At 39.7% G+C, this 10,108-nt stretch overlaps 3 protein-coding genes and 3 non-coding genes across 7 annotated transcripts in view; 1 reads left to right on the forward strand and 5 right to left on the reverse strand.

Moving 5' to 3' along the window:
• Positions 1-843: 843 nt before the first annotated feature.
• On the reverse strand, positions 844-3,208 carry rps11 (ribosomal protein S11). The gene is made up of 5 exons (XM_029437858.1): positions 3,130-3,208; positions 2,508-2,648; positions 2,208-2,283; positions 1,420-1,549; positions 844-1,039 (listed from the first exon to the last, which is right to left on the reverse strand). Exons 1-5 carry the CDS (start codon positions 3,142-3,144, stop codon positions 916-918), a joined length of 486 nt encoding a protein of 161 aa, XP_029293718.1. The 5' UTR covers positions 3,145-3,208; the 3' UTR covers positions 844-915.
• On the reverse strand, positions 1,145-1,226 carry LOC115012899 (small nucleolar RNA SNORD35). Its single transcript, XR_003832746.1, has one exon. It is a non-coding gene; the product is annotated as a small nucleolar RNA SNORD35 (small nucleolar RNA).
• On the reverse strand, positions 1,652-1,735 carry LOC115012894 (small nucleolar RNA SNORD35). The gene has a single exon (XR_003832741.1). It is a non-coding gene; the product is annotated as a small nucleolar RNA SNORD35 (small nucleolar RNA).
• On the reverse strand, positions 2,356-2,438 carry LOC115012898 (small nucleolar RNA SNORD35). Its single transcript, XR_003832745.1, has one exon. It is a non-coding gene; the product is annotated as a small nucleolar RNA SNORD35 (small nucleolar RNA).
• Positions 3,209-3,705: 497 nt separating the features above from the next.
• Positions 3,706-7,828, forward strand: LOC115012305 (apoptosis regulator BAX-like). Its single transcript, XM_029437857.1, has 6 exons — positions 3,706-3,778; positions 4,512-4,560; positions 4,646-4,804; positions 5,731-5,866; positions 5,982-6,086; positions 6,444-7,828. Exons 1-6 carry the CDS (start codon positions 3,748-3,750, stop codon positions 6,540-6,542), a joined length of 579 nt encoding a protein of 192 aa, XP_029293717.1. The 5' UTR covers positions 3,706-3,747; the 3' UTR covers positions 6,543-7,828.
• An 818-nt stretch (positions 7,829-8,646) lies between these two features.
• Positions 8,647-10,108, reverse strand: part of map3k14a (mitogen-activated protein kinase kinase kinase 14a) — a 12,597-nt gene continuing 11,135 nt past the window's right edge. For both annotated transcript variants that reach the window (XM_029438588.1, XM_029438587.1), the window contains exons 13-16: positions 10,078-10,108; positions 9,388-9,523; positions 9,196-9,296; positions 8,647-9,098 (exon numbers count right to left, since the gene is read on the reverse strand). The exon at positions 10,078-10,108 is cut by the window's right edge and continues 79 nt beyond it. In XM_029438588.1, the coding sequence (XP_029294448.1) occupies positions 8,937-9,098; positions 9,196-9,296; positions 9,388-9,523; positions 10,078-10,108 (430 nt within the window). In that variant the 3' untranslated portion in view covers positions 8,647-8,936. The remainder of the gene's footprint in view (positions 9,099-9,195; positions 9,297-9,387; positions 9,524-10,077) is intronic.

Here is a 10,108-nt window from a genome sequence, read left to right on the forward strand (position 1 = left end):
CTCCATTACAAGCTGCAACAATAAAGTAATGAACACCATGCACCAATAATTATGATCTTATTATAAAATACTCTGACGCATCATGCATGCATCTGTCGCCCCCTGCTGGACATAATTCATCTCGGGGGAAAGCATGTTGTGAACTTGTGGAGCACTAAGAGGCGCTGTGGGGACACCGTGTTGGATCAACTCTGACCCTTTATAATCACAGCTCTTGTACTTTACATCGACAGATTTGCTCCCACTTCTGATTATATCACATGATGGAATTTAAGGTTTCATGTATACACCATTAGCAAGTTACTAGATTTTTGCTGTAATGGTTTACCTAATCAAATTCACATCTAAGCTTTTAAATATCCCTTAATTACATAAATACTCAGTGCATCAGGATGATAGAGGGAAACTTTGCATTTACTTGCAAATTATGGGCTTCGATCTGTCTTGGTGTTATTTTATTGCAATAGTTAAAACGCAGACGCCCATTTGACCAGACGAAAACAGGACACTGATGCCCCTTAATCTGAGTCATGAAAGATATTTAACTTCATGAAGTCTAAGAAACATTGCACTACCTGCCAAGAGAACGTAGCTTCAGAAATACATTTGTTAAACTAAATATTTATGATGCATCACCGTGACAGAAATCATACAAAAGAATTCCGCTTTCAAATTAAACTTCATAATTAGTCCTTTTTCAGCACGTCTTGAGATTTCCAAGCCCTTGTTACACACCAACTGATTACACTAAAGACTTTAATTATTAATAAGGGAGAGGAGCTAGTTATGTGCATGCATCATTTAGTTCCAAATCCAAAAGGAGATAAAACACAGAAAAGGCCATTTAAACAAGATTTTCTTTATTTGACAGTGACACAAGTTAGCCAACAGCAGCCTTCCTGTTCACAGTCACACCTAAAACTTCTGGAACTGCTTCTTGGCTCCTGCTGCCTTTGTCACTTTGAGGACGTTGAACCTCACGGTCTTGCTGAGTGGTCGGCACTCTCCAACGGTGACAATGTCTCCAACTGTGACGTCCCTGCAGAAAACAAAATAAGATATTAATAGGTGGTCGGGGTACCTCAGTCCTAGACCAAACTGATAAAGATTTAGCCATTTTCAAACAGGAAGTGTAAACTTTAATTAAGCTGCATCAGTGTTTGCCAAAAGGCATTTGTCGTCAGCGCTTGAGCTTGGAAGACCATCGTGAGAAAACATCATTTGCAGCAAGTCGTCTAATTTATTGACTAAATATCACATTTAAACAAACAGACCTACAATGGAACAATGTTATTGTGCGTTAAAATGGAGGTTATATAGTTTTAAAATTTAGCCGAATATCTTAATTTTCACATGGGTAAACTGCACCTTTTCCACCTTTAGAATCTCAAAATTAAAAGCACGTGGGCATCGTAGTACCTGAAGCAAGGCGACAGGTGGACGGAGATGTTCTTGTGCCTCTTCTCAAAGCGGTTGTACTTGCGGATGTAATGCAGGTAGTCACGTCTGATAACGATGGTCCTCTGCATCTTCATTTTGGTTACCACACCTGTTGGAACACAGGAATTTGAATACAACATCAGTGTTGAATAGCTTACTATGGATATCGCAATGAATAATCCAATCAATTCATGTTTAATAGGATTGTCACTGCATTGCATCAGTGTTGCCATTAGGCATCATCGTCAGCGCCCAGAAGGACTTGGAAGACCATCGTGAGAAAACATCATTTGCAGTACAGTGACACGGAAAAAGAAAAGTTAATATGAAGTTTGTGGTAAGTTACCCTGTAAAGACTGGCTCTGGCTTGGGTTGCGTCACCTGTACAAGGATATGTTGATTTACAGTCAGAAAACCTGTTCCCCTTGTGCGCAACAAGGAAAAACTGGCATAATACTCACAGTACTAGGGTGGATATTGTAACCCATGTAAAGCTGAAATTAAACTTATTTCACTCACATTCAAGGTTTGTGTAAAAAGTAGCCATACGTATTTTTAAACTAATTTGCAATGTGTTCCTGGTTGCACTTTTTACAGATTAAGGGCAAGACAGTGTAAGAATGAGTTTAGTACAGTTGTGTATGCTTTAAGTGTCTGTAGGTCACTTTGAGTAGTTTTAACATTATATCGTGACATGCGATGTTTAAATTACAGCATCCCAAGCCAGTGCCAATGGGCTAGTGTAAGTATAAAGAGTAGAACTTTACCAGAGAGGATACGGCCACGAATGGAGACATTTCCAGTGAATGGGCATTTCTTGTCAATGTAAGTGCCGTCAATAGCCTGGTGAAAACAAAGTGTATTGTTAATATCATTACTACACATATTACAAAGCTAGTCACATTTTTAACTCTTGTGACTGCATCAGCATTGCCATAAGGCACTATCGTCAACACCCTGAAGGCTAGGAAGACCATCGTGAGAAAACATCATTTGCAGCTAACATAAGAACATAACAGATAAAATGTAACATTAGTTGGGTTCATTTTCTTGACCATCCAAGTTACCTCTCTTGGGGTTTTGAAGCCCAGCCCCACGCTCTTGTGGTAGCGTGGAAGCTTCTCCTTGACCTCCTTGCCACCATCCGCAACCAGAACACGCTTCTTGTTCTGGAAGATGGTGGGCTGTTTCTGATAAGCCCTCTCGGTCTGTGGAACAATGAGAATACCCCGTTAACACCGTGTAAAGCAGGAACCGGGAAGAGCTGTGAAGACATCGCACCACCCGGCCTTGCAAAGTTAGCTAACGCTAGTTCAAGATGGACTTCCTCTCGTGAAGGAATGAAACAACCCTTAGCTGAAACATATTCTTAATTAAATAAGAGTGGAAACGTTTGGATGGGAATATAGTTTGCCGTGTATAATACGTAATGCTTTGTTCACGGAGAAAGTTACGTGGTAGCAGGCTAAGCTAACATAATTAGCATTCCGGCTAGTTTAACGTTACACGAGGGTATGCAGAACGGCAACAACAAATACCAGCTATTAAAGCAACAATGTGGTTTAAAATGTCTCATGGCCGTGTGTGAATAGCAAGTACAGGCACATACTTCATTTATACAGCTAAAAGGATTTTATAAAATGTAATAAATATCGTTTAAGATTCACCACGCCGTTTTCCTGAACGTACTTGTGCATCCGCCATCTTTGCCTGCCGAGTCGTAAAGAGGCCTAAAGATGCGCGCGACGGCCTGAAATCCGCGAGACACAGGAAATGACGTTTAGAAAAAGGCGAGGCTCTAAAAATAAACACAATGTTTTTTTTATTGATCACGTTTCAAATATTTATACTTGAAAATGTTTTTATTTTTTATTTCAAAGTACTTTCTGATTATTTGAGAGGTCTTACTAGCTTTTGTGTTCGTTGATATCATAGAAACAGAGTCAAAGAGATATTTATATTTTAGTTATTATAGTACATAAACATCACACTTGACTTTCTTTACTGTCAAAAGTGACAACTTAATCTCCCTGGACTGTACAGTTTTAAATTAAGCTCTTTATATCACTCAAGACTTGAATCACAAAAGGAAAAAACATGTTCCAAAGTTTCGATAACATATAGTTAGTTATTCACCTCATAATAAAAAATACAAAAAATGTATTCACCTCTTTGACCTTGGGGGAAGTGTAGATTAAACAATATATTCTTCTATTTTATTTGCCTCTTCAAATACAAATTCCCTGACAACATAACAATGTGTCACATGATTGTACGGAAGCGGCTGCGATCTAAACAGACAACAAGATGGCATCGCACCGGGGAGGAGGCGATCAAGGTACTAGCTAGAATCAGCGATTCTTTTTTAATTAAATTGACTCTGACAGTGTTGCCAACAGTGTGGTAGACATAGATAATCTCACACTTTAAAAAATGTCTCTTGTTTTGTGGCTGTAGCTTGTTTTCTTGCTAGCAATAACATTAGCTGAACTGATGTTAGCAAGATGGCTCACCTAAACGTTAGCCGTACGCTAGCTAATGCTAGCACTTACGCTGCGTTTTATGGGTAACGGTAGCTTCATGTCGGTAGCCGTACAACCGTTAGTTAGCAAATATGTTTGAACAAAACCAAAACTTAGATCTAAAGAGACCACGACAATGTCAAAGTCCCTCAGTTTCCTCGGGCTTAGTAGACGTCCAATATTGTGTAGCCACAACATTGACTTCTAACTTCAGCAAATTGACTTAACGTTAGCTTAAAACTTAGCTAACAGTTTGTGCGCATTGTATACTGAACATGTCTCGTTTACAGCACAACTCATATCAATGGTAAAGCAAAGGTGTATACATTACGAACACATATTCAGCAAAATATAATGTTTGAAGTGTGGCTAATCTAAGTAAACTTCCTGCAAAGTGAGTCATCATAATTGAGATTGCATTGACGGTAAACATACAGTTATACTAGCACACATTCTTCAGTTATTCACTCATTTATTTGCAATATATGTGATAACTGGTTGTAAAACAGTATCAGCATGTGGATTTAACACTGACCTTTGTCTTTTCAGGCAATGATGTAGACCAGATACTGAAAGTAGGAACTGTTTTGTTAAAAGAGTGAGTATATACTATACAGTTGGGCTTCTAATTTTAAGTATTGCATCATACTTTATTACTATCTTGTCTGTGACTTCCTGTGCAGTTTCATCTTTGAGCGGGTTCAGCGGCATGGAGATGACAGCACTGCAGTGACCCGGGCACAGCTGGGCGTAGAAGAGCTGACTGACCCAAAGCACAAGAAGCTTGGCCACTGCCTGCAGCAGATCGGAGATGAGCTGGATGGAAATGTTGAGCTGCAAAGGTGAGCTACCTGTCTGTGTCAGCTCATTAAAAATCCAGGTTTGAGGAATTATGAATGACACGGTTTTACATTTTTTATATATAAATAAAAAAATATTTTAATGCATTCATTTATTTATTTATATATATAATGTATTTAAATATAAATAAATATATATATATATATACATATACATATACATATATAATATATTTAAAAAAAAATATATATAATATATTTAAAAAAATATATATATATTTTAAAAAATATGTGTGTGTGTATATATATATATATATATATATATATACACACACACACAAAAAATAAATATATATATATATATATATATATATATATATATATATACACACATATATACATATACACACACACACACACACACACACACACACACACACACACACACACACATGTATGTATCTTGCCTCTTGCTTCCACTCAAAGTGTCACTTGTGTGATTTGGGAGAGGTCGAATATGAAATGCACTTTTTGTTCTATTGTCCATTATATTACAACCTTAGCTTTTCCTTAAAATGTCTGCAGAATGTCCTGATTTGTTTTCTGTCTGATGAATTTAGACTTCAGCACCTGTTTACAGACAAAGTGTTTCACCTCGCTCAGTTTGTGTTAAATGCCTACCAACAGCATAGCAGAGTGCTGTACTAGTTAAAGTCACAGTCTGTGCCTCAGATATATTTATAACTGTAATGTCTAAGGAGATGATTGTGTTCATATTTGCTTTTGACTTTGTTTGACATGTATGGACGTGTATTACATTTGTTCTTTCGCTTTCCTGTTTGTAGTAAACCCGTGGGGGTTGGGCACCTTTTGGTGCACGCATGACGCTTTGAAAAGTAAATTATTTATAAGTAATAACTTTATAATTAGCGTGTTCATAATCGCTAAATGTTGATTTCCCCCCCCAGGATGATAAACGACTCTTCGCTCAGTCCCACAAAAGACATGTTTCTGAAAGTTGCCATCGAGATCTTTTCAGATGGAAAATTCAACTGGGGCAGGGTGGTCGCACTGTTCTACTTTGCCTGTCGACTCGTCATCAAAGTGAGTTCTGTTGTATCTCCGCTCATTATAAAAGTAAGACGTATCTGTGTAAAGGAATTGTGATGGAATAACAACGACTTTAATTCTGATGCATCTACCATTCACACCTTCTCAGGCTCTGGTGACCAAAGTTCCTGATATCATCAGAACAATAATCAGCTGGACCATGGACTACCTTCAGGAAAATGTGTTCAACTGGATCAGGGACCAAGGCGGCTGGGTAAGAAGCTCGCTAACAGATGCAATTAAAACTAGGGCTGCACTATATAGCTAATATGCGCAATGTTCTCATTTTCCATGACTTATCTACAAGAAGAATTTGTTGCTAGTGAGTGACATGCAGGCTCTGCATGCACAGCAAACCACCAATCATACTTTATCAAATAACCGAAGCACTAATGATGGACCAGGAACCTGAGAATGATGGAGGAACGGGAGGAAAACACAGAAAAGGAAGATTTGGTTGCATAAAATATATATCGTGCAGCCCTTGTTCTCATTATTTCTTAGTAGTTGAGCTCCCGGTTGCTTGTATGACACATAATAATATTTGTGTGTGTTGTTTGATGATTTGTAGGAGGGTATTCGGTCCCACTTCGGCACGCCCGCATGGCAGACGCTGGGAGTTTTCTTGGCCGGTGTTCTCACCACTGTTCTCGTCATTCGCAAGATGTGAGCGGTTTGTGAAGAGCAGACCTGTGAAGGATGGGAAGAAGCACGCCTGAGTCAAACGGGGACAGGAACATGAAAGCACATCTGAGAGAGAACAGAAAGAAGTTATGGCAGATGGGACGAGTTGAACAGGACAAACTTGTATTTTGACACAGAGCCACTTTTCGTTTCTGTGTCCGTTTCAATTCAGAGGATTGGGAGTTAGACTGTACACACATAACCCTGATGCCACGGAGGAAGTGAGCAGAGCATGATGCACAGAATGGGAATGTGGAGAGTTTGTCAGACTTGAACAGAGAATGCATTTTAAGTAATTTATTTTTTATTCGGTACAGACAAGAACAAGTCTCTGCATTTTGTTTTCCCCCCCCTAAACGACGTACGGACTAAAAATGTTTGAATTTAGTTTCCTTTTTGCTTACTTTGTTTTCTTTTTATTTCTGATCTTCCCACTCTCTCCATCCACCTTATCATGGTGTCTGTATGCTAGAGAATCCATCCTCATATGTATTTGTTGTTTTAACTGGTGCTAATCTGCAATGATCTGCTGGCAATAAACGCATAGGAGGGTGGTCACATCCCATCGATTTAAAAGAGATATTCTCGCAAACAATTATTACATTTACAGATAATATTTGGGCTCAAATTACCGAATACTTTCTCCTTTTGAATGCACGGCTCAACCTTATGTCAGTGGATAACAAAAGTGCCACAACAGAGACTCGTGTACAAAGTTATGTTTGCGTTCAACGTGAATCATCACATGATCTCGGGCAAAAGTGAATCTAAATTCCTACCTTGTGTAGCATTCAATCGTAGGCTCTGTTTGGGCCCTTCGACCAGCATTGTGACCTTAATGTGGCTCCCACTTTAAAAACAAAACAAAAAGCCGTATTATTATTATTATTGTGTTGTGAATGGAGCCGCATCTCATGAACGGACGTTTCCTGTGGCCGATGGAAGACGTACTGCAGACACACAAAGTGCTGGATTGCTCACAGATGCTTACCTCACGTCACATGTTCAAAGTACTGTATGTTTACTTGAGATATTCAAACTGCAATCGTATCTACACAGCAAATAGCTTTTTATACATTCTTCTTGTTTGTCAGTGCCTTGGTGTTTTTGGGCTTCTTTTTTTTTTTACAATGAAATCACTTTGATATTCTCAAATGTTCACCTTTTTCTATCATACCTGTAAAGATGAAATCAGTTTCCATTCTCCGTGAAAATCTTTTTTGCTGTGATCTCATCTGTTGTAATATGGAAAATAAATCTTTTAACTCTTGACTGGTTATGAATGTGTATAATTAGTTTAGGAAGAAGGGTTATGGATATGATAAATGAGCAGTTACACTGTTGGAGGCTACATTCAGCATGTAGCTCAAAGAACTGCTGCGTCTGAGTGTGGCTGTAAATGAAACAGTATTGGAGCGAGACATATAATAAGTGTCTTGAGGGAAGGTATCGAAGGATATGATAGGTTGTGTCATTTGACAGTCTGGCAGCAGTTCTTTGAGACCCAAGTGGACAGGATCCGTACTATGGAGCATGAATATGCTTAGTAAATGTAACTATTTTTGTAGGTTTTGATACAACCTGTGCACAAGTGTAAAATATGGCATGAGGCCCCTCCTCCAGGAAAGGTTAGGGGGGGGGGGGGTCACCAAAGCCACTAAGATTCAACCTCAAGGGTTCGTAAATACCCCCTTCAAATGTCAAGGAAATCCAGGCATTGCAGTACTTTCACAATTAACTTCACATGAGAAAACAACTTTTACATTTGTCGTACAAGGACGGGGATTTCTGGTCTCACGGGTGCAACAGAGGAAAGGTCAGAGGGTCATCAAATCATTCCAATTCGTGTCAAACAATGTGGCCAGGAGTTTGTCTTGCAGACTGAAATAAGTGTTCAAACATTACATGAATTAGAAATGGCAATTAAGTTTAACGCCATGTGTAACAAAACTAAATCCCAGATAAAATAATTAGAATACAGCAGAAACGTCGATAGTCAGTGCGGTGTCGTGAACTAATGAATGCATATCGTGTTACAGACTGGGTTGTGAATGAAGTGAATACGTGAGATCAATAATGTCACAGTCTGCATCGTTTCATGTTGTTTAATGACTCAAAGTAAGCATGCAGTAAGAAAAGGTGCAACATGTAAACATCACAGTGGTCAGTTAGACTCAGCACTTTGACTCATAAGGCTTTTAATGAGCACTTCAAAAGGTTAAAACAGCAACACAACAGCCCCCCAGTTAAAACATCAGACATGTGCTGAAGAGCTGAAGATTTATTTCCCCCCCTTATGAAAGCACGGTCCTCTCAAACAAAGCTAAACATTGAAAACAATTCAACAGAGGTAGGACGGTTAAGATGACAGCTGTGCTCTTCATCTCGTCTCCAGCACTCCGTCTCTGATCCTCCACCTCCAGGCGGAGCTGAAGTCTGGAGCAGGAACACAGCTGAGCTCCAGACCAGAGTCCTGCACCTCCTCATCGTGAGCGACCTGCTGGCCCTGCTGGGTTTCCAGGGTGAAAACCCTCTTGGAGATCTACAAGGAGCACACATAAGCATTAAACAGATGTAACTCAACACTTAGAACATAAGTTGCTCCTGACACACGAGCGTGCGAGGCTGCTGGCCCTCACCTGATCACTGATTCCAGTGGCGATGTGGCCCACCTTCACCCGGCGCGTCTCTCTGATGCGGATGCTTCTCCTGTTGAAGTCTCTGATGCAGACATCCACCCCTGAACCAATCACAGCGCAGATACACATGTTACAGCTTAGTGCAGCTTTTAATAGTTTAAAAGGAGAGTGGTGGTAATAGCTTTATCTCACCTTCAAAACAGCACGGGGGTGGGAGCCGTGTGTGACTCAGCAAATCCAAACTGGAAACCTGCACGTCCGGCTGACTGCTGTAGGAGAAGACACCAGAGCTGTCGTCTCCTGGGCTCAGAGACCAGCGGCCAGAGTCCTAAAACAACGGGTTCAATAAAGACGATGAAGCCAAAATGGATGAACACCAATAAAGCTCTTTCTTTAAATTGACCCGGTTTTGCAATATTTTGAGTATTTATGTCAAATTGCTGAATTCTTTATATAGAAAATTCTTAAGTTTACAACAAAAAACGTTTCCCAGACCATGTTTCAAATGCCTTGTTCTGGATGTGTGAGATAAAAGGAATGGGAATGAACTTTGTCCGCTTGCTATACGCTTGCTATACGCTTGCTACATGTGTGCTCACTATCTGGCATCTAGTCGCTACGTTTCTTTAAAGGAGGTTGACACCCAGAAACGTCTGAACGCAGCAAAATGAAAAGGAAAAAAGAGAAACTCCAGGCCGAGGGCTCTGCAGATAGACGCCGCCACACGCTTCTAGTGATGATTGAGAGGGATTATTAATGTACGAGTCTATACATTGTTTCCTACATTGTGCAGTATAATAGCAAATTCTACTACGTGGGATCAATGTGTATCCAAGTATTTGTCTTGTGCACAGTGTGAAGTATATCGTAAGTTTGTTCTACCTTCTTGTCCCATGGTTCCCAGGTGGAATAA

The sequence above is a fragment of the Cottoperca gobio genome, chromosome 8, assembly GCF_900634415.1.
Source record: "Cottoperca gobio chromosome 8, fCotGob3.1, whole genome shotgun sequence".
Lineage (NCBI taxonomy): Eukaryota > Metazoa > Chordata > Actinopteri > Perciformes > Bovichtidae > Cottoperca > Cottoperca gobio.

Bases quoted from the DNA above. Each gene is read 5' to 3' on its own strand.
- rps11 (XM_029437858.1), bottom strand. The intron at 1,550-2,207 runs GTAAAGTTCTAC...GTGTTCCAACAG, and splicing joins TCGTGGCCGTATCCTCTCTG to GTGTGGTAACCAAAATGAAG. The intron at 1,040-1,419 runs GTACTACGATGC...TGTTTTCTGCAG, and splicing joins CACCTGTCGCCTTGCTTCAG to GGACGTCACAGTTGGAGACA.
- LOC115012305 (XM_029437857.1), top strand. From the start codon at position 3,748: ATGGCATCGCACCGGGGAGGAGGCGATCAAG. The intron at 3,779-4,511 runs GTACTAGCTAGA...TTGTCTTTTCAG, and splicing joins CCGGGGAGGAGGCGATCAAG to GCAATGATGTAGACCAGATA. The intron at 5,867-5,981 runs GTGAGTTCTGTT...ACACCTTCTCAG, and splicing joins CCTGTCGACTCGTCATCAAA to GCTCTGGTGACCAAAGTTCC.